The sequence below is a fragment of the Scyliorhinus torazame genome, chromosome 8 (genome assembly GCF_047496885.1).
Source record: "Scyliorhinus torazame isolate Kashiwa2021f chromosome 8, sScyTor2.1, whole genome shotgun sequence".
Taxonomy (NCBI): Eukaryota; Metazoa; Chordata; class Chondrichthyes; order Carcharhiniformes; family Scyliorhinidae; genus Scyliorhinus; species Scyliorhinus torazame.
Window position 1 is genome coordinate 41,005,647 of NC_092714.1, and position 24,406 is coordinate 41,030,052.

General features: G+C 45.7%; 1 protein-coding gene across 1 annotated transcript in view; it reads left to right on the forward strand.

Moving 5' to 3' along the window:
- Positions 1 to 24,406, forward strand: part of hunk (hormonally up-regulated Neu-associated kinase) — a 100,824-nt gene that overhangs the window by 54,766 nt on the left and 21,652 nt on the right. The window contains exon 6 of the mRNA XM_072513436.1: positions 20,343 to 20,478. Within this exon, the coding sequence (XP_072369537.1) occupies positions 20,343 to 20,478 (136 nt within the window). The remainder of the gene's footprint in view (positions 1 to 20,342; positions 20,479 to 24,406) is intronic.

A 24,406-nucleotide genomic window follows, 5' to 3' on the forward strand; every position in this document is an offset into this window, starting at 1 on the left:
CTGGAGTCACGTCTTGTGTGTGCAAGGACTGCGCGCTGGAGTCTTGCGTTTCTTCTATCGTGGTGTCTGTCCACGAGCTCGCTGTGGAGGCTTGTGACACTGGACTCACTTCTTGTTCTTGCAAGGACTGCGCTCTGGAGTCTTGCGTGTCTTCTTTCGTAGAGTCGGGAATCATGAGCGGTGCGTGGACCACGCTCTGTGTGGCAGCAGGCCGCTCTCTGTGGGCTTGTACCGCTCTCTGTCTCTTGGTTTCAGGCTGCAGCATCATCCTGCACTCACGAGTTGGGGTGTCATATCTGCTGGGCTGAAGATCCTCAAATCCGAAGAATTCATCGTCGGGGTCATCAATGTGCAACACGTCTAGTTGCGGTTCGGATTTGGTACTGGGGTAGCCACTGAGTGATGCGAGGGCAGAATGGGAAGATGAATTGGGTTTCATTCTTACTGGTGAGGTGTGAAGTGAGGCCCTTCACAGTGTTAACTCTATGTCTTCATGTGCTCAGTTGAGCCTGATTCGGTTTCAGGTCCTAGACAGAATGCACTTGACTAGGGCAAGGGTGAGCGGGTTCTTTCCAAGTGTTGAGGATAGGTGTGGTGTTGAGGATAGGTGTGGTGTTGAGGATAGGTGTGATCGCTGTTCTCGTAGGCTGGCTAACCACAAACATATGTTCTGGTCTTGCCTCAAACTTATAAACTTCTGGGCTTCATTCTTCAACACCATGTCGGAGATATTCCAAGTGGATTTAGATCCATGGACACTGGTGGCCAAATTTGAGGTGTTGGATTCTCCAGTGATTCAGTCTGGGGTAGAGACGGATGTTCTTGCCTTTGCCTCATTGATAGCCTGGAGGTGAATATTGCTTGCTTGGAGGTTTCCTACTCCGCCCAATGCCTGCTGGTCTAGATGACTTGATGTTATTCCTGCATTTGGAGAAACTTTGGTTCACCATCAGGTGGTCACTGGAGAGGTTCTATCTAAGATGGCAACCATTAATTTCCTTTTTTAAGGAGTTAGCCATTGTCAGTTGTTAGGGATTTATGTCAGTTTTAGTATTTAAGGGGTTTTGTGTTTTTCTCTTTTTTTTGTACTTTTCCAATTGATTGTGATGTTTTTCTTTTTTTTTCTCTTTGCTTGTTCTGGTTTGCATTGATTTTTATATTTTAAAATAGATATATATATTTTTTAAATCATAGAATTTACAGTGCAGAAGGAGGCCATTCAGCCCATCGAGTATGCACCGGCTCTTGGAAAGAGCCCACGTCTCCACCCTATCCCCGTAACCCAATGACCACACCTAACCTTTTTGGACACTGAGGGCAATTTAGCGTGGCCAATACACCTAATCTGCACATCTTTGGACTGTGGGAGGAAACCAGAGCACCCAGAGGAAACCCACGCAAACACGGGGAGAACATGCAGACTCTGCACAGACAGTGACCCAAGCCGGGAATCGAACCTGGGACCCTGGAGCTGTGAGGCAACCGTGCTAACTACTGTGCTACTGTGCTACCCCCCCCCCCCCTAATAAATCACTGGTGAGGCCACAACTGGAGTATTGTGTACAGTTCTGGTCACTGCACTATAGGAAGGGCAGTAATTGCTCTGGAGAGAGTGCAGAGAAGGTTTACAAAAATGTTGCTAGGGCTAGAAAAGTGTAGCTAATGGGTGAGATTGGATGTGTTGGAGTTATTTCCCTTCGAACAAAGAAGGCTGAGGGGTGACTTAGACCATAAGACATAGGAGCAGAATTTGGCCATTCGTACCATCAAGTCTGCTCTACCATTTGATCTGGCTGATATGTTTCTCATCCCCATTCTCCTGCCTTCTCCCCATAACGCATGATCCCCCTATTAATCAAAAACCTATCTATCTCTGTCTTAAAGACACTCAGTGATTTGGTCTCCACAACATTCTGATTGAGGTGTACAAAAGTATGAGGGGAAGAAATAGAGTGGACAGGATAAAATTGTTTCCCTTGGCAGAATACTCTAGCACCAGGGGACATAGATTCAAGATAAGTGGCAGAAGGTGTAGAGGGGACACGAGAAGAACTATTTTATGCAGGGAGTAGTGGGTGTTTGGAATTTACTGCCTGAGTTAGTGGTGGAGGCAGAGACCCTAAACTCTTTTAATTGGTACCTGGATCTGCACCTTAAATGCTGTAAGCTACAGAGCTATGAGCCGGGTGCAGGAAGGTGGGATTAGAAAGACTACCTGAGTGTCTTTGGGTTGGCATGGACAAGATGGGCCGAAAGATCCTCCTTCAGTGCTATAACCTTTCTATGCTTCAATAAGTAGGTTTATTGCCTAATTTTCCCCTCCCCGAGGCAAGGGGGCTGAGGCCAATTGTAGACCTGCCATGGCAAAATGTAGGGTAACAGCATAGTATGGAGATGAATTAGCCACTTTCCTCACCTGAGTGGCTCAACTACTCACCATATATACTTGTTGAACCACTCGGTGGGGCTACTGTAGTATTCTTAATAGGAAATAGCCTCAATCATGATTGAGCCATGATCAAACTATTTGCTCATGGGATATGCATATCATTGGCAAAGCTGCATTTATTGCCAATCCTTAATTCCCCTTGAGAAGGTGGTCAGCAGCATAGAATTTGAGATTAATCTTGAGCTAACCATCAGAGCAATTATGATGTCAATTATGCAGCAGGCGAATGTGAATCAGTTGAGTAACTTGTGAAGATTAGGTAAGCTGACTCTCTTTTGATGCTTGCTTATTTTCTTTTTTTAAAATAAATTTAGAGTACCCAATTAATTTTTTTCTAATTAAGGGGCAGTTTTAGCGTGGCCAATCCACCTAGCCTGCACATCTTTGGGTTGTGGGGGGCAAAACCCACGCGAACACAGGGAGAATGTGCAAACTCTGCACGGACAGTGACCCAGAGCCAGGATCGAACCTGGGACCTCAGCGCCGTGAGGCAGCAGGGCTAACACACTGCGCCACCGTGCTGCCCCCACTTGCTTATTTTGTGAGGAATATAAATGTAATGAGTCAGAAGTTGAAGCTCAGTTACATAAATTCAATGACCTTCATCATATGGAACTCCCGCATCCAGCACCTCGCAATTCAAAAGTAATTTAATAATGTCTTAGGGCAATGTAAGAGCATTGCAAGACAGATTGAATCCAGACACAAGTAACCACCAGAAAAGAAACAGAGCCCAGAAAAATCCCAGGACCCCACTGTGGTTTTGCATGTTGCAGGGGACCTCATTCTCCATCACAGTTCAAATTTAATCTGTGCGTATTTTAATCAGGAGCGGTCACTAACCTTTCAATGAGACCTACATCCTGAGCAGTGACGTGCTCGAGAGTCACTTTCACAGATTTATTATAAATCACTTCAGCAGATCTACTTTACCACAGTTTGATTTTTAAACACAATTTAGCTGGGGCTCCGATCTTAACTCTTATTCAAGTGGATGAGTTAAGAAGGGGTTAAAATTTCCTTCTCCTGCCCTTTCCTATAATTTTGACTTCAGTAACATGGCTATATCTGGAGGCCTTGTGGCACAGTGGGTGTAATATCCCTATGGGGCCTACGGGGTGGGAGTGCTTGTCTTTCCCGTGTTCCTTGTGAAGTAGGAGCTTCCCCGCTAGGGAGGGGGTATCTCAATGTACCAAATGTATATAAGGCCGTCCAATAAGGTGCCGACCAGAGAGAGGAACCTGGTAGGGATCTACTGGGTGGTGTATATAAAGTTTGTTAAATAAAACTTTGTTCACATTTTACTCGGTGTGGACTCCCCATGTCCTTATTAAAGTGGGTCTGGCCTCTAAGCCGAAAGCTCCAGGTTCGAGTCCCACCCCAGGATGTGACAGTTAAGGAGACTGTGCCTTGCAAATCCTTCCAACATATGCCTTTGACAGGTAGTTCAGAGCGGGAGAGATTCCTGGTCAGCCATGGGACAGAAAAAACATCAACCATTACAACCCATACCTCCATACTGCAGCATGCACACTGAAAAAAGGGATTGTTGCCACAGCAACAGTTTGGCAGCACGGTAGCAGAGCACAAGTGGATAGCACTGTGGCTTCACAGCTCCAGGGTCCCAGGTTCAATTCCCCGCTGGGTCACTGTCTGTGCGAAGTCTGCACGTTCTCCCCGTGTCTGCGTGAGTTTCCTCCGGGTGGTCCGGTTTCCTCCCACAGTCCAAAGACTTGCAGGTTAGGTGGATTGGCCATGATAACGTGCCCTTAGTGACCAAAAAGGTTAGGAGAGGTTATTGGGTTATGGGGATAGCGTGGAAGTGAGGGCTTGGGTGGGTCGGTGCAGACTCGATGGGCCGAATGGCCTCCTTCGGCACTGTATGTTCTATGTTCATCACCACCATGGCTATAATGTAATACACAAATTAGCCGACCTGTGGAAAGTCACAGATGAAGGTATAGAATGATAGAATGGTTATAGCATAGAAGGAGGCCATTCAGCCTGTCATGTCCATGCTGGTTCTCTGCAAGAGCAACTCACCTAGTCTCACTCCTCTGCCTTTTCTTGCAGCCCTGCAATGTCCTTTTTATTTTCAGATGTTTACCCAATTCTCCTTTGAAACACTCAATTGAATCGGCTTCCACCACACTCTCAGGCAGTGCATTCCAGCAACTACTAATGTTCAGTTGCTTCTAAATTGGTGTCCTCTAATTCTCAAACGTTGCGCCAACAGAAACAGTTCCCCCCTCCCATCTAATCCGTCCATGCCCTACATGATTTTGAACACATCTATCGAGCCTCCTCTCAATCTTCTCTTCTTTAAGAAGAAAAGCCTCAGCTTCTCCAATCTATCCCTCATCCCTGGAACCATTCTCTTGAATCTTTTCTGCACCCTCTCTAATGCCCGGAACTGGACACAATGATCCAATTGAGGCTGGAGTTCATCTTAACCTCTGTACTCAATGCCCCAATTTACAAAGCCCAGGATCCTGTATGCTTTATCAACCATTTCCTCAAACTGTCCTGCCTCCGTCAATGATACGTGCATCTGTACACCCAGGTCACCCTGCTCATGCATCCCCTTTAGAAGTGTATTTTTTTATTTTATAATGCTCCCATTGTCGTCAATCCCCTGTTATAATAATGCAAAGTCATATTTTTCAGTGATGGCTAATTTTATTTCTATCCTTGAAGTTAGAAAAACATCCATTCTGATCTCGCATTTCCCCTCCATTTTAATATCCATTTTAAAACATTTTTTACCCTTGGGTCGTGCAGCTCACTTTAATAGCTCTATTTCGGCCTCAACTGGTGTAACATGTCCAGCGCACGATAATCCAATGCTGACGTTAAGTTGCCTACAAGTACAAAGTTTTTCCTTACCTTAATAGTAAAATGCAGCACAGAAGGAGGTCATTCATCTTTCGAGTTGCCATCGGCTCTTTTGGATTGCCTGACTGAAATTGTGTGTTCGGCATAAGGGGAGATTTCCCCAGTGAGCAAAGATTTTTGTTAGCGCTACCAAAAAGTGTAAATACGTTTTTGACATTTTTACAATTTTTCTGGTAATGGTAAGCAAAGGATATCTTTTCCCTGTGTTCACAATTTCACCAATACGTGGTGTCCAGAGGAGATGTGTGGGAAACCATCATTTCACCACTCTGTGACATAAATCATCAAAGTGCTTGTGCCCCATATTACAGCGTTACCAGAACAGCTTCAAAATCAAATGTGGAAAAAGCGCAACAAAATCTCATCCAATGCTATGAAATTTATTCCAATTAGCTGGCCTCATTTTATGGTGGGTGAGATATGCCAGATGCTATCAGTTTCAACAATTGATGCACCACGGAACCTACTGGAGCAGTGTCATAATGAGTCACGTCAAGTCTTTTCTTTTACATAAATTTAGACTGCCCAATTCATTTTTTTCCAATTAAGGGGCAATTTAGCGTGGCCAATCCACCTCGCCTGCACATATTTTGGGTTGTGGGGGCGAAACCCACGCAAACACGGGGAGAATGTGCAAACTCCACACGGACAGTGACCCAGAGCCGGGATCGAACCTGGGACCTGGGTGCCGTGAGGCAGCAGGGTGACCCCACTGCGCCACCGTGCTGCCCCTGAGTCACGTCAAGTCTGACTACAAATAATATGATCCCACTGTGCCTGAGGTCTGTTTTAAATTCATTGGTCACTTCAGTTTCTCATTGTGTTAAGCAAAGCAAAGTGGATCCAGACATGGAGTAATAGTCCTTATAAAACTACTATATATTTCTTTAAGGCGGTCATAATATGTGACACATGTCACAGATTTTTCCATTTTCTGTTTAGGGATTTTGTTACGTTTTAGAAATATAACTGCGAACAAGGGACAAGGTACGGGTTATAATAGCAAAATCTGAAAGCTGATATTTTGAATGTTTTATTTAAGTGCTGGCTATAATTTTGTTACAATGGCAATTTCTGTCATCGTAGATTCCCATGATGACACCCCAACTGAATTCAGCTATTTCCCGGAACATGTATGGAATTTAATACCCTCCCTCAAGGTGGGTTTGAGGATTCTGGTGATATGCATCACTGTAAATACACAAGGGGTTAATGTGAACACACCACACCTAGCTAGACACCAGAGAGAGCACCAGAGACATGACACACAGACATCAACCAATAGGTCAGTAAGATAGGACACAACCAATGGGCAGTCACGACACACCTAGGCGTGACACTACCACAGGGGGGCATTACACCAACCCATATAAAAGGACACAGCACACATGCTCAGCCTCTTTCCAGTGGAGACACTTAGTGAGTACGGACAGGGTTGATTGAAAAACATCACACCCACCATGTGGATTGTAGCAGACTGGTTAGTTAGTCTGAGTAGCAATAGCAGGATTAACAGGAGAGTCGAATCCAAGTAGGAGAATCGTTAACAGTTTAATAAATGTGTTAAAGCTATCTCCAAGTCTGAACCTTCCCTTGTCAGAGTGCACATCAAGGAAGCAGCTTATGCTACGTCAAGAGCATAACAAAACATGAACAAGAAGTGACTCGAGTGACTCAAGCCTCCACAGTGAGCTCGTGGACAGACTCCACGATAGAAACAACGCAAGACTCCAGAGCCCAGTCCTTGCATGAACAAGACGTGATGACAGTCTCCACAGCGAGACCAATGCACGATTCCACACAAGGAACGCTGCAAGACTCCTCAGAGGGAATGACACAAGCCTCCACGGCGAGCTCGTGGACGAACTCCATGATGGAAGGAACGCAAGAATCCAGAGCGCAGTCCGTGCATGAACAAGACCATGAGGGTCTAGCAACCTCCTCTGAGCAACCAGCAGCAGACGATGCAGGTCTGTCACGCTCAAGTGCACAGCAAGAAGACTATGACAGTCTACCACGCTCACGTGAACAACAAAGCGACTATGGCAGTCCACCCAGATTGTTTGAGCCACCAGAAGAAGACTCTGACAGTCTATCCAGCTCAAGTGAACGACAAGAAGACACTGAGGCTCTACCCACTGTATGTGCGACAAGTGACGACGGCAACCCACTTCCCATACAAGATGTGCAACGTGACAGACCTCAGCTAGTGTGTACAGAGGCACTTGTTGCTCGTTTTAGCCTTAGTTTATTAGCTCTAATTCTGTCACCTTTGCTCATGAGTCGCCAGGTATCTTTCTGATACCGCCACGTGGTTCAAGTTCAAGTAATGATTAATAATGCAGCACACCGCTTAGTAAAAGTTAAATCAACGCTCATTTATTATATACAGCAATAAATACTTATACAATAATCCTACTTCTAGACTACTACCTACCACTAAAGGCCAATACTTAACTTTGGAAATGGCCCACCAGGTCAGGGAAACGAATGGTCTTTCGAATTGGGTCTGAGCCTGCGGGATTCAAAGCTGGTACAAGTCGATAGTTAGGAGCGCCTATCTGGTAGCGATCGCTGGAGTAACACTTACAGTTTTCTTGTCGAAGGGTCTCGAAGGTTGCGAGCAGGAGAAGAAGGGTCGAGTTGAACTTGGCCCCTATTCTTATAGTCCCCAGGGGCTTCTCGCCTCTCGGGGCGGACCTCGTACCTGGTTCCAAGTGATTGGACTTGGTCCCAATCACTTGGTTCGATATGCTCCAATAATGGGGCGATTCCTTGATCGGGGGGTGGTCGTTTACCTTTCTTTGTGTCAGCCTCTGCTGGCGCCGAAAGGTCTGGGTCGGCTTTCAATTGCTAATTTGTAGCAATTGTTCCCGGGGATGGCTGATTAGAATGCAGATGGCTGGGTTGTTGTGATGTTGATGGCTGCAGGTATCGGTCTGGGCTGACTTCCCCAGAGGTGAATACACTGTTTTACCTGCAGCTGTCCGTTTGAGTCCTGTTGGCTGATTTTCCCATCAACCTCTTCCGTTCGCCATTTTAAATCGGGGTTTGACCATTCTAATCGGGAATCACACTCGACAATCACAGTGAGACAATTGGTGACTCCGGTGACACCACGTTAATTCAAACCTCATCCGCTCGAGCCTCTCAACAAGAAAATGCATTCCTGACCGTTTTGGACCGAAACTGGACATAGAGATTTTTTGGGTGAATCATGCCCAAACGGAGAATCCAGCCGAAAGCCTTTTATTAAATGCATCTGAAAAATTTCTATGTCCAGTTTTGGATGCTTTTGACGGGGTGTTTCTCTGCAGTGCAGCGCCAAGAAACACCCCGCTATTCAACGGTACTTTGCTGTTTTATTTGGCCTCGGGGAGATTCTCTCTGCCGAGACAGAGTGTTTTCTTGTTGGCGAGCTGGAAATGTTCCTTGCCGATCAGGGCGTCATTTTGGAAGGCTGCCCCGAACTTCCCCCCCCATTCAGGAGCCCCCCCCCCCCCCCCCCCCCCATTTGCAACCCCCTTCTCCCCCCCCCCCCCGCCCCCCCGCCCCCCCAACCTTGGGGAGGCTCCTGGGAACCTCACCTCACTCCTCCTCTACCTGGTAATATTCCCCAAGCAGTGCCAGGGTGACATTGCCTGGGTGCCCGGGTATTGCTGCCAGAGTTCCAGGCTGGCAATGCCAAGGTGGCTGGGTGCCAGAGGAGGCCAGGGTGCTACCCTTCCATGGCCTGACCACCCGTGGGTCTCTAATGGCCTGTGAGACCCTCCCAGGTCCTGTTATGCCTGGTCCACATTTGTGTAGACCAGTACTAAACAGCACGACCGTTGAGTCCCAGATGCCGGGAGAACGTGTATATAAATGAGCCATACAACTCATTTTAATATGCTGATCTTGGTCACACCCAGTGTGGTCGAGATCCAGATTGCGACGTCTTATGAGATTCAACGGCCTCATCCTGACATGAAGTCGGGTCCGACGAGGCCGCTGAATCGCACACTGAGGAGGCTTCAGGTCAATCCACATCTAATAACCTGCTCTGAAAACTCTGCTCACGGTTTGACAGCTATGACAAATTCCACCACAACAGCTGAGACAATCCACAACATTCTAAAACAATCGACAGCATACTAAATAAAACAATCCACAACATTCTAATAAAATGTCACTTCTCCCTATCTCACGATGGCCCTTTAAAAAAGTTCCAGGATCTGGATCCAGATCCAGTTCTTCCTATATGTGAAATCTCATTAAAACTAACAATTGTTTTTTGAGATATATTGAGTGGTTCTGATGAAAACCGATGTGCTTCTCTCCAGGAGCACAGCCTGGTTTTCTGACCAGATATTCTGGCACTCTGCCAAAAAATGAATTGGGGGAAGTGAGAGATCTTGGCGTTCATGTACATAGGCCCCTAAAGGCAGCAGTTCAAGAAGACAAGGTTTCAAAGAAAGCATATGGAATACTGAAGCTAGCTAACTAGTTTAGTTTAGTAAGATGAGAGCAAAAGAAAACCAAGAAGCTATTCGACTTGTGAAGCACCAACCTGAGACTGCAGAACTTCGACAAAGACAGGATCGATGGATAAAGCTCCAGCTCCACGACAACTGGGGCTGGTTTAGCACAGTGAGCTAAACAGCTGGCTTGTAATGCAGAACAATGCCAGCAGCGCGGGTTCAATTCCCGTACCGGCCACCCCGAACAGGTGGTGGAATGTGGTGACTAGGGGCTTTTCACAGTAACTTCACTGAAACCTACTTGTGACAATAAGTTATTATTATTATCTAAGGATCACCGGTAAACTTGATGTAAACTGGCAGGTGTTCAAGCAGCAGATCCAAATTTATTTAGAGGCTTCTGATTTGAGTAATGCTACCGATGCACATAAAATAGCTCTTCTTCTCACTATGGCTGGTCTACATGCCATTGAAATCTACAATTCTTTCCAATATACGGCAGATCAAGATAAAACTAAATTTGAAGTAATAGTTGCGAAGTTTGATCATCATTGCAAAATTCAAACGAATGAAACATTTGAGCATTTTATATTCAATAAGAGAATGCAAAACAAGGGTGAATCAATTGCCTGCTTTGTTACTGATCTTAGACTGCTCGCTCAATCTTGTAACTTCTCAGTATAGAATGATTCCATGATTAGAGACCAAATAGTCTTTGGTATAAATGGTGAAAAATTAAGAGAGCGATTGCTGAGGTAAAAGGATCTCATGTTAGAAAATGCCATTTACATCAGTTATCAAAATATCAGTACCTAGAATTTTTTCTCCGTGAAAAGGGCGCGAAAACGAACCTCGAAGTACAATGTGTTACGGCAGTGTCGTAGATGAAGAAAATGCGTGTTTCAGATGGCAGCCATCTTGCGTGCATGCATTCTAACCCTACAGATCCGCACTTCGTGAAAAGATGCGAGACGGACGAAAACCGATCTGCGCATGCGCAAAGACAAGTCGTGCGTGATGACGTCTACGTCACGACGTGTACAAGGTGCGGAACCTCTCTCTTTCAAAAAAACACCCTGCCAGAGGAAAACAATGCTCACAATGTGGCAAGCAAAACCATTTTGCTGCTCAGTGCAGATCCACACACGCATTTAAATATGCAAAGTCAAATTCAAGACAGATTAATGGAAGAAGTGTAGTATCTAATAAAGGAGATCTTGAACCAAATTTTTCAAAGGACACAAATGTTTACTCTTTAGAAGACACTCTCTTTCTTGGAATCATTAAAACGTATGATCAATCCACTGAAGTATCATCACCTCTCAAGACACTTCACTCCATCAAATCTGACACAGAATGGAACATGTTATTGCAAGTAAATGATTATCCAATCATCTTTAAGTTGGACACTAGAGCTTCTGCCAATGAGTTTACCAAGCTTTACTTCAAAAAGCTAAAGCAAACCCCTAAAATAAATAAATCAGCTTGTTAACTACGTGACTGTAACGGCAAATCAATTTCATCAATTGGATCATGCTATCTGCTAGTTTCCAACAATGATATTTCAATTACACTATGATTTGAGATTGTCGACTCAAACAAATTATCACTCTTAGGTGTGCAAGCCTGTAAGGATTTACACCTTATACAGAGGATTTATTGTGCAACACACTCTCAGCCAATGCTTCAAGATGGCATCCAAGGGATTCTGAATCAATTTCCCGACGACTTCAAAGGCATGGGTACTCTTCCATTCAAGTACAAAACCTTGTTACGGACGGATGATCAATCTGTGGTGCACAGATTACCAGACTCCTAAATAACCCTCTTATGGCCTGACCTCATTAACACTACACCCTGTATGCTTCATCCGATGTAGGTGCTTATGTAGTTACATTGTATATCTTGTGTTGCCCTATTATGTATTTTCTTTTATTCCCTTTTCTTCCCATGTACTTAATGATCTGTTGAGCTGCTCACAGAAAAATACTTTTCACTGTACCTCGGTACACGTGACAATAAACAAATCCAACCCAACCCTCCAAAGAGCGTTCCTGCTCCACTCAGAGAAGGATTCTTGAACTTGCAAGATTGTAACATCAAGGCATCATTTCAAGAATCACTGAACCTACTGACTGGGTCAGTTTGATGGTTTGCGTGAAGAAACCTCCTGGTGATCTGAGGATATGTGTAGACCCCAAGGATCTCAACAAGAACATCATGAGGGAACACTATCCCATTCCTAAAAGAGAGGAAATCACTCGTGAAATGGCCAACGCATGAATCTTTTCCAAGTTAGATGCATCTCCACGATTCTGGCAAATGTAACTTGATGAATCTAGTAGAAAGTTATGCACTTTCAACACGCATTTTGGTAGGTTCTGTTATAACATTTGGGATCATCTATGCGTCTAAAATCTTCCATCGCGTTATGGAACAGAAGACTGAGGGAATCGATGGTGTTCGTGTCTATGTAGATGACATAATCATTTGATCATCTACGCGCGAAGAACACATTTCAAGATTACACAAGGTATTTCAATGTGTGCACAAGTACGGTCTGAAGCTGAACAGAGCCAAGTGTAGTTTTGGCACTTCGACATTAACATTCCTTGGAGACCTTGAACATGGTGTGCGACCTGACAATGACAAGATTGCTGCCATTCAACGAATGAAAGTTCCAGACGACAAGAAGGCAGTTCTACGTTTCTTAGGTGTTGTAAACTTCCGAAGCAAATTTATTCCAAACGTATCATCCCGAACCACTACTCTTCGAAATCTAATAAAGAAGTCTACTACATTTGATTGGACAACCAATCATCAAAAGGAAGGGCTCGACTTAAAATCTCAGTTAACAACTGCACCTCTTCTTTCGTTCTTCAATCCGAATAGAAAGATGGAAATTTTGACTGAAGCTAGTCAGGACGATATAGGTGCAGTTCTGTTGCAAAAGGACGACAAAACGTCTTGGTTACCTGTTGCTTACGCATCCAGAGCGATGACTCCAACAGAACAACGATATGCACAGATTGAAAAAGAGTGTCTTGGATTACTCACAGAAGTATTAAAGTTCCATGACTATGTCTATGGACTTCCTACCTTCACTGTGGAAACAGACCACAGACCGCTTGTACATATCATACAGAAGGACCTCAATGATATGACTCTGAGACTTCAGAGAATATTGATGAAACTTAGAAGATACAACTTCAACCTCATTTACACTCCCGGAAAAGACTTGATAATTGCAGGTGCTTTATCACGCTCGATCACTTCAGAAACTGAACTGTTGGACTTAATTCAGCATGTAGAATCTCAAGTACAGCTGTGTGCTGAAAATCTTCCTGCCTCAGATGTGAAAATCAACCTCATCCGTGAAGAAACAAGGAAGGATGCAATGCTTCAACGAGTCGAACACCATCTCAACAATGAGTGGCCGAAAGGGCATTGTTCTAAATTCCGAAAGATTCAAGAAGACTTGACAATTGTGGATGGACTTTTGCTTCGGCTTGACCGGAAAGTAATTCCAGTGTCTCTCCGACTCATGATACTCAACCAAATTCATGAAAGTCACTTTGGCATTGAAAAATGCAAGAGAAGGGCAATACAGACTGTTTACTGGCCAGGTATTAATCGTGACATTACACATATGGTACTTGGATGTGAAACGCATCAGAAGTTTCAACCTGCGCAATGCAAGGAAATGCTACAACAACATGCTTTGGAAACCTCTCCATGGGCTAAAGTTGGCATAGATCTGTTTCACAGCAATGTGATTGTGTCCTTATAATCGACGATTACTCAAATTATCTGGAAGTCACGAAGTTACCAGATCTCACATCCAGATCTGTCATCAAAGCAAGTAAGGAAACTTTTGCCAGACATGGTATTCCTACCACTGTCATGTCTGACAATGGGCCATGTTTCGACAGTAAAGAATGGGCAGACTTTTCTCAGAAGTACAACTTTGCTCATATTTTAATTCTTTTTAAAATTTTAATTTAGAGTACCCAGTAAATTGTTTTAATTAAGGGGTAATTTAGCTTGGCCAATCCACCCACCCTGCACATTTTTGGGTTGTGGGGGAGAATGTGCAAACTCCACACGGACAGTGACCCAGAGCCGCGATTGAACCTGCGGCCTCGGCGCCATGAGACAGCAATGCTAACCACTGCGCCACCGTGTTGCCCCAACTTTGCTCATATCACATCGAGTCCGCATTACCCACAGTCGAATGGTAAAGTGGACAAAGGAGTTCCAATCATCAAACAACTTCTCAACAAAGCTTTAGATTCTTTGTCAGATATCAATCTAGCATTACTATCTTTTAGAGCAACTCCTCTTTCGACTGGACTTTCACCTGATGTTAATGAACATCAGAGAATTGAGAACAACTCTACCATCTATAACTCTTCCAAATCCAGATCATCGACCAGTGATACGGAAGATGAAACCTCAGCGTGAACAACAGAGAATCGTACAACCACTCTGGACTCATTGCTTCCAGATGATACCATCAGGATCAGGGTACCTGATGGAGGTTGGTCTGCTCCTGCAAAAGTCATCAAACAAGCAGCTCCACGTTCTTACATAGTTCAGACTGCTGACAGAACAGTAATTCGATGAAATCAACTTGCTCTACTGAAAATCAAGCAAGTCAATAAAATATTTCCAGATTTACAATTTCATGAAAGTATTTTCCATGATACTTTGACCAATACTCAAGTTTGTGATGACTCACAGAGAACTGTTAAAACTTCTACATCATCTCTTCGTGTATTAAGATCTACTAGGAGAAGAAGACCAAACAGACTGAATTTGTTAATAATTTACAGTGAACTTTGTGATTGTTACTCATTTGTTTTTTAAAATAAATTTAGAGTTTCATTTTTTCCAATTAAGGGGAAATTTAGCGTGGCCAATCCACCTAGTCTGCACATCTTTTGGGTTGTGGGGGCGAAACCCACTCAATCGTGGGGAGAATGTGCAAACTCCACACGGACAGTGACCCAGAGCCGGATCGAACCTGGGACCTCGGCGCCATGAAGCAGCAGTGTTTTCCACTGCACCACCGTGCTGCCCTGTTGCTCATTTGTTAATACATTACAAAGATATACATATCATGTATTGTAATAATATAGTTATACATTTTTTCCTTTGGTTTACATAGAAATGAAATGTTAAAAAAAGGGGGATGTAATGATATATATATATAGGCATGACACTAAAGAGTTAATTATTACATCACAGTGTAATGTAAACACTAGCGGGCACCACCTTCCCAGCAGAAATACTGAAGCTCAGGGAATCTTGAGTGGTTTAGTGTTAGCAGGAGAGAGAAATAGATCACAACTCAAGGACTACTTAGGTTAGAGACAATTAGCACATGTACTTTGTTAGTTAATATTTAATCATAGATTATAGTTTAACAGACTCAGTATTACTTTATTAACAGTTACAGCTCAGTAGAGTGTGCGAACTCAATTTAATTTAATCGTTATTCAATAAATCAGTTTTGCTTCAAGTTAAAGATTGGTGGTTTCTTGATCATCACACCATCAGACTATTATAGATTACGAGGCAAAGAGTAACGATATATTACCCATAGAGTGTAATATAACAGGGCTAATGGCCTCCTTCTGTGTTGTACCTTTTCTATGGTTCCATTAACACCGTCACCCTGGTGGGGTGATGCCTGATAAAAGAGTGCTATCCCTCTGGCTGTGCGGGGCTGTACCGGGGCACTGGGGTGGGCACTGCCAGAGTGTCAGGGAGCAATGCCCAGCCTCAGCCCTCAAACCCGGGGTCTCCAGGCATCTCTGCACGACCGGCATGGTCATCATGGCTGATTTCTGTTTTTGAAAACCAGTAGAGATTCGTGCCGGCATGACATCACGCTGCCGGGGGGGAGGGGCGGGGGGGGGGGCCGCATTCCAAGGGGGCGGACGCCACGGTGTAAGCTGTTAAATTATACTTAAATCAATGCAAATTCATGGAAATAAGCAGCAGGAGCGGGGTGGTGATGATCTCGAACCAAGATCTCCCTGGCGCAAATTCCGTTATGACCCTCCCACGGGATTTAGCGGCCATAACGGGATTTGCACCTGCTGCGAACAGACTCTAAAAATTTCCCCCATTGTTCACAACCATACGAGCGAACGGGTGAACACATCTCTGCTCACCTGCAGTGATGGAGCTAAATAAGCTTAGATATGCCTCCTTAAACACAGACTCCAGCTTAATTTAAAATATTTGAATGCCTGATCTGAGTGTGCTGCTGCGTAACATAAGAAAGTCTTAAACATTGTGCTCTGGCATAAGGTTTTAAAAAGACATATGAATTGTTTTACGTGGAAAGACAAATCCTATTTAGTGCTGCAGAAACAAAGGTCACCAGCAATTGAATTGAACCATGCGTGTTAAAATGGAGGTCCTGCGGTGCAGTCTGTAGCCTCCTTGGTCAGCCATGCTTGACGTGAGTGGCGCCGCTCAAGCTAGAAGCCTCTGGTGACAGGCTAGTGACCTATTCCAGGAAAAACCTCGCTATGGGAACAGATGAAAATTTACCTTATGCACCACCAGGTGCGGGAAGGGTAACAACAACACATTTTAAAATAACATGTGATGGCTAAAGTAGCACCAGTGTTTTATGCGATAGACATGTCTGCCGTCACTAGGTTAGTAAAAATTAAGTTGTACTTAACAACAGAAGGTATAAGATAAGAACATAGTCATTGAAGATTATTTTCTTCTTTTGGAATTTAGGGCCCATTCAAGCCCATTAGGGCTTATGTTGTTTTAATTCCCTTCTGTAAGAAGGGTAAATCCCTTTGGGCGGGATTTAGCAGCTGCTTCAGCTGGTAGGTGCAAATCCTGTCATGGCCACTAAATCTCACGAGAGGCCAAAAATGAGACTTGCGCCGGCGAGATTTCCAGTCACGATCTTTCAGGGCTCTTCCTGATGACACGATTAGGTGCACGCTCAAGAACGGTGTGAACCTGATTTGCATGGATTTGAATCCATCAACATGCCTGCCATTGTCTGCAGCATGCAGTTGAAGCCCTCAGCCATGATCCTCAGGATCTGAGCCATGCTTTGAAGTTTTCCCGTCATCGATGTGACCTCTTGCCCCAAGCTTTCCACTGTGGACGCCATTCTCGCAGTGTTGGCCTAGGTGCCACGCATTGCTGCCAATATCTCCTGAGATGGAAGGTTTAGGGACTCCTCCATTTGAACTTGCCATTGTAAGTGTGTCGCTGGCAACCCCCCCTGCTAGTCCTGGCTCGGCCTTTGCATCTCAAGCAGCTGGGGCCAAACACGTCAAGCGGTACAGCGCCTGGCTGGGACACATCAGTGCCCTCGAGCCGAGCAGACCTCTGACTATCCAATCCCTGGGACGTTCCTGCCTCCATCTAATGTGCATCAGAAGCTGCTTGGTGCTCACCAGGGAGTGACTCAGAAGCCTGCCTGTTAAGGCCACTCACCGAGGTGTGTGTCCCTGCAATGGTTGATGTTGTGGGCGATAGCTGTGACGCTTCATCCGTGTCCTCTGAGATCCCACCGCCCATCTTTTCTTCGCTCACGGAATTTGTTGGGCGAACCTCTCCTGCAGGAACACAAATGGGGATGCTGTGATCTGGATTCCTGGCAGGCCAGAGATGAATGACACCTGGCCTGTGTGGGCACTGCTCATAAGCAGAGAGGGGTTCTGATGAGGAGTACCAGAGGGTTTAGAGGATACTTTTTTTAAAATTTAGAGTACCCAATTCATTTTTTCCAATCAAGGGGCAATTTAGCGTGGCCAATCCACCTAGCCAGCACATCTTTGGGTTGTGGGGGCGAAACCCACGCAAAGACGGGGAGAATGTGCAAACTCCATACAGACAGTGACCCAGAGCCGGGATCGAACCTGGGACCTCGGCTCCGTGAGGTAGCAATGCTAACCACTGCGCCACCGTGCTGCCTGGGTTTAGAGGATGCTTGTGGGAGGTCGGGTGCAGGAGACCTGCGAGGTGGGCAGCTTGTGGGATTGAGGTTGCATTTTGGTGGTGACGGAAGGGTGGAGTGTGAGAGGAGACAGCGAGCACTTATCCTAGCTGGTCGGAGTAGGTCATTCATCTTTTTTTTTCATTGCACACCAGGCACTGACCAGTGCTGCCACCGTCCCCCAGACAGAAGTCGTCAAATTGCTGGAGTGTCTCCTGCCAGCTCGAGGGTAAATTGTAATTGGCCTCTCCTCCATGGCATCCAGCGTATGGCTGAGGCCCCCCTTCGTAAATCGAGGAGCAGCTGCCACCCTCCTGGCTTGCATGAGAGCAAGTGCTGTGGAGCTGTTTAAATGCAGCACCCCCTTCATTGAAGTGATGTGAATCAATTGCTTCGCGCCTCAGGTGCAGCCTTTTTCACGTGGGGGGAAAAAATCTTCTAGGTGCCTGAAAATTGTGGTTCAGATTGCACCATAGGTGTCAACGGGAATTGCACCGTTTTTCTTGGCATTTTGTTATTTTTTCAGAAAGTTATGCCCTTTATTTCCGGTTCACTTGAGATTCTTTTAATTAATCAAAGATTATGCTTCTGTGCCATCTTTCCTTACATTTTCACAGTAGTAAGTGCAAGAGCACATGAACCGTATGTTATATAATGTACGTTTGACCATCTAAGCTGGGCTTTGGGAGGCTACCTGAAGGCTATTTCTTTCTCACTAGGAAACAACTGACCCAAAAGTATACATTGGCCAATGTCTGACTAACGACAGTGTTGTTTTAATAATAATAATTTTTATTATTGTCACAAGTAGGCTTATATTAACACTGCAATGAAGTTACTGTGAAAAGCCCCTAGTCGCCACACTCCGGCGCCTGTTTGGGTGCACAGAGGGAGAATTCAGGATGTCCAATTCACATAACAGCACGTCTTTCGGGACTTGTGGGAGGAACACAGGGAGAATGTGTACACTCCGCACAGACAGTGACCCAAGCGAGAATCAAATCTGGGACTCTGGCGTTGTGAAGCAACCACTGTGATGTTGGAGGCTTGGGAAGAGAATTAACCTTCATTGATCACAGCAGCATTTAGGAAATGGCCAGGTAGCACGGTGGCACAGTGGTTAACACTGCTGGCTCACAGCACCAGGAGCCCGGGTTCGATTCCAACCTTAGGTGACTGTGCGGAGTTCACACATTCTCCCCGTGTCCGCATGGGTTTCCTCCGGGTACTCCAGTTTTCTCCCACAGTTCAAAGATGTGCAGATTAGGTAGATTGGCCAGGCTAAATTGGCCCTTAGTGTCCAAAGGTTAGGTGGGTTACGGGATTGCAGTGGAGTGGGGCCTAGGTGGGGTGCTCTTTCAGAGGGTTAATGCAAACTCAGTGGGCTGAACGGCCTCCTTCTGTAGGGATGTCAATCTATATCTATGAAAGCAAGAGAGTAGTAAAAGAGAGGGAGAGAAATTTTACTCTTAAATAAAATTGTACAGCTGCAATACTCAACTTTAATTCAAAATCTATAGAAAACAATTTTTGGAAATGTAAGCTGGAAAAGGTTAGCTTGAGCATTTTTAAACTCAGTGTTAATAAAGTTCAAACCCAGCATATTAACCTTGGATGCTTCCTGTGTACATTTACCACTGATAATATTATTTGCTGCTTATTTATGTTCAGATGAAAATTGATAATTTTATGTATTTAATATATTGCAGAAGTAGAAATGTAATCAACTGATGTAATTTTATCATCATGACTGAAGTTTAATTTGAATATTTCAGGCTGCGACTCTGTGGGTTAATCATAGACTGAGCTTGAAACAAACTCCTGTTAACATTATGGCTGCAATTCTCCAGCCATTGGGGTTCTCCGTTCCCGCCGGCCGTGCACCCCTGCCCGCGGGTTTCCCGGTGTCGTCGGGTGGCTTCAATGGGAAATCGCATTGACAAGCGGCGAGAAGAGAAAATTCTGCCACCAGCGAATAGTGTGCTGCCGAGAAACATGCAGCTGGGGGACTGGAGAACAAAGCCCTGTCAGACCTAGAAATAGAAACAGAAGTAGGCCATTCGGCCCATCGGGTCCGCCCCGCCAATCAATGAGATCATGGCTGATCTGTTATGATAACCCTCAACTCCAATCTCCTGCCTTATCCCCATAACCTTTGATTCCCTGACTGATTAAAAATCTATCTCAGCCTTGAACATGGTTAGTGACCCAGCTCTCTATGGTAAAAAATTCCACACATTCACCTCCCTCTGAGAGGAAAAATTCCTCCTCATCTCCGTCTTTAATGGGTCACCGCGTACTCTGAGATAACGTTGTTTGTTCCTCGATTATATTAATGTGGATTAATGCTGAATTAAAACCCCTTGAAAACAAAATGAGACATGAATTATAGTTTGCAAAAAAAAGGTTGTCACAAATTGAAATCTTTAAAGTGTAGGCTTTGCCTTGGTTTTGGTGTGCGTAAACTATAAAATATCTAACCCGTCAGCATTTTTATCTCCATAGAGAGATCAATAATTACTGTGTGATCATTTTCATTATGTTTTTTCAGCTGCCGTTAACTTTCTGCGGTCTTTACTGGAACCTGACCCTATTAAACGACCCAATATCCAACAGGTGCTGGCTGATGTATGGCTGAACGACAACCATCCAGGAACACCTCTGTGCACCACTGTTTACCCAGATCGGTAAGGCGTAATGAGCCGCTGTCGGAAGTTGTACATTTTGATTAGCAGGATTAGCCCTCCTGAACCACGTCAGCAGGTATTCTGTCAGGTGATAATGGACAAGACCTTGAGGGTGGCCCTGAAGAATCTGAGCACACGCTTGGCTGGAGGAGGAAACATGCGGATGGGATAAATAAGAGAGAGAGGAAAATGTCAACATTTGGATTCCTACACTGACCTCCAGCTGAGACCTCCAGTTTCTCCATTATTATCCTTGAATCAGTCACTAGAAGATGCACAGGAGAAATCTGTGGAATTGATGGCAAGTGTCTGAGACTGAACCAGTCGGCTCACAACATTGGTGTCGTACTTGACTGGAAGCTGAGATGCTCACCACATCTGAGCCATAATTAAGGCCTTTTATTCCCACTTACATAAAATCACTTGACCCTACCCCTGCTTCAATTAATCTGTTGTTGAAACCCTCATCTGTGCCTTTTGAATCTGGAGACTTCACTACTCTGACACACTCTTGGTCAGCCTCCCACCTCCATAAACTTGAGTCCGTACACATTTCTGCTGCCCGTACCCTAGAGCCTGCACAGTTCTGTTCACCCATCAGCCTGTGCTCATTAACATGGATTGCATCCTTGACAAGCGACACCTTGATTTTAAAACTTTATTCCTTGTTTTTCAATCCCTCCACGGTGTCACCCCCACTCTATCTCTTTCTCCTCTAGCCCCACACCCCTTTGAGATATCTGAACGTCCCCAATCCTGGCCTCTGCAGCCTAACCAATTTTATTTGCTCCACCAATGGCAGTGGTGCCAACTGCCTGGGCCCTAAGCTCTGGAATTCCCTCCCAACAACTCTCCATCGCTCTACCTCACTCTCCACCTTTCCAACACTCCTTCAAAGCGACCTGTTGGACCAAGCTGCTCGTTGTCTGACCTAATAGCTCCTTATGTGTGCCCGGATGTCCAGTTTGCTTTATAGTGCCTCTGTGAAGCACCTTGGCACATTTTGGAACATTAGAGCCGGGATTCTCCGATCCCACGGCGGGTCGGAAGAATCGGCGAGGGAGGCGCGCGAATCGCGCCAATGCCACTCCGACGCCAGGCCGATGATTCTCCGGCTACCGGAGAATCGGCGGCAATCGCGCCGTTGAAAGCGTCCCCCCCCCCCCGGCGATTCTCCGCACTCGACGGGCCGAGTCCCGCCTGCGTCGTTTACGTATGGTCCTACCCGGCGGGACCTCAGCGTTCTGGCTGCGGGGGCCGTCCTAGTTGGGGGGAGGGGGCGGGAGGAGCCTCAGGTGAGGAAGGAGCTGCGCTCCGAAAGCCAGTGATTCGAAACAAACCTGTTGGACGTTAACCCGGTGTTGTATGACTTCTTACTGTACCCAATTGAAAGGACAAGCAGGAAAAATGCTTCCTGTTCTTTCTACATCAGGTTCTCATTCATAGTTTGGTGGTCGCTTTCTCCATTGCCAGTAAAAGATCTGTAAAGTCAACGTTAATGATCCAACAGCAAAACCAGACAATCTGGAGGCATTCTTAGTGTCTCAGTTATATTGTAGCACCGCTGTTAGAGGCTGCAACCTAAATGGAGCAGCTGTTTATGCTTAACATGTTTTAATTAAAAACAAATAGAAGAATTCAGGACAAACACCGAAATGTCATTGAATTACAAGCCCAGCTCTGATTCTCTTAAGAATTGCAGCACAGAAGGTATGTGGGTGTTAGATCACAAAGTTCAAATCAAGCCATTCTGGTGGTGGGAGTATTCACATTAAATTAAGATCAGAGAGGATTAACAGGAGACTGCCTGATGGAACAATGTGCTAGACATCCAATACACTATGGCAGGATACAGAGCCACAGGGAAAATTGGATTTGGAGACAAGTTTGCACATGTCCCTGATCCCTGACTCAGGAGTGTATTTTGGCAGAGGTCTGGGAGAAGATCTTTGCTATCTCACTATCCTCTCGGCCAGGGAATGCTGCACAATACAAAAGATGCTCAAGAAGCAGAGGGGAGCATGATATCTATAAAAATGGGGAAGAAAAAGATACGGGCATTTTTCATTTGCTTGTTTAGAAGCAGCTCAAGTTTACCCCGATCAGATTGTGACGATGACTGAGTGACTTCAGCCTGCCATCAGCAATGGAAACATTGTGAACTCAGCCAGTGAGGCGCAAGAAACTACTGACACATAAAAACAACATTTTACTAAATGCTTCGTATAGTTGGGGATACAGCTGGATTATTTTCTATTTATAGAAGTGGAAAGCGGCGAAATGTATTAGCCAAATTTAAAGACATCAATCAGCCATTTCAGACAAGCCCTCCAACACAAGAATGTTGTACGATATTTATCAAAAAAAAAAAAAATTCTGTCTCAAAAATGTGGCATAATCAATTCCTTAAAAAAATCGGGTAGTTTTTATTATTTCATATCCCCACAGTGGTGTATAGCAACATAGTCCATAGTCAAAGATCAAACAGTATAAATTGCTGTTGACAATGTTAGTGGATGAATGTTTAATGTGGTTATTTGATGGTGTCCGACAGAGATATTAACCAATTTAAAACCACTGGATTAATGCTTCTGTTACAATGTGACACAAAGCTGAGGAGACAATGATAAATATTGAACTGATGAAACAAGGCATGATTGTCGCACATGTTTATTCTAAATCCCATCCATTATAGATGTATTTTTAACTTAGACATCCCGTTTGCTACTGATGAGTAGGACCAGGCGTTTCGCGTGAGAAATAATTTGCTATTGCTCAGATCTTCTCCGACTCTCCGCCGGGTCGGAGAATCGCTGGGGGGCGGCGTAAATCCCCCCCCCGCCGTGTCCAGAAGTCTCCGCCACCAGAGATTCGGCGGGCCCACCCCCACCGATTCTCCGGCCCGCGATGGGCCAAAGTCCCGCTGCTGGAATGCCTGTCCCGCCAGCGTGGATTAAACCACCTTTTGAACGGCGGGACAAGGCGGCGCGGGCGGGCTCCGGGGTCCTGGGGGGGCGATCTGGCCCCGGGGGGTGCCCCCACGGTGGCCTGGCTCGCGATCGGGGCCCACTGATCGGCAGGCAGGCCTGCGCCGTGGGGGCACTCTTTTTCTTCCGCCTTCGCCATGGTCTTCACTATGGCGGAGGCAGAGGAAACCCCCTCCCCAGCGCATGCGCGGGGATGACGTCAGCAGCCGCTGACGCTCCCGCGCATGCGCCGACCCGCGTCGCCCGGCGAAGACCTTTCGGCCCCGGCTGTCGTGGCGCCAAAGGCCTTTCCCGCCAACCGGTGGAGCGGAAACCGCTCCGGCGCGGGCCTAGCCCCTCAAGGTGAGGGCTTGGCCCCTAAAGGTGCGGAGACGTCCGCACCTTTGGGGCGGCCCGATGCCGGAGTGGTTCCCACCATCCATCACGCTGGGACTCGTGCCCCGCCGGGTAGGGGAGAATCCCGTCCTTGGTCAGAAGTAGTTGCTGCCTCTAAGGCCTTTGCTGACACAGGCAGCAGACTTACTGTTAAATGTTTGTGAGATGCCGCGTGAGTTTTAATAATGGGCAGTGCCTGGCAACCATCGCAATGATTGATCCACTCAATGACCGTTTGATTCTAGAAGACTTCGAAGGTCAATCCCACTCACGCTGTGAATGGCGCAATGCGGGTTTACACGGAAATTTCTGGGGAAGTTAAGAGCATCGGAAATGGAGCAAACCTCCCCATTGCCATACATAATTATAATCTTTATTGTCACAAGGAGGCTTGCCTTAACACTTCAGTGAAGTTGCTGTGAAAAGCCCCGAGTCGCCACATTCCAGCGTCTGTTCGGGTACACAGAAGGAGAATTCAGAATGTCCAAATTACCTAATAATACGTCTTTGGGGACTTGTGGGAGGAAACCGGAGCACCCGGAGGAAACCCACGCACACACGGGGAG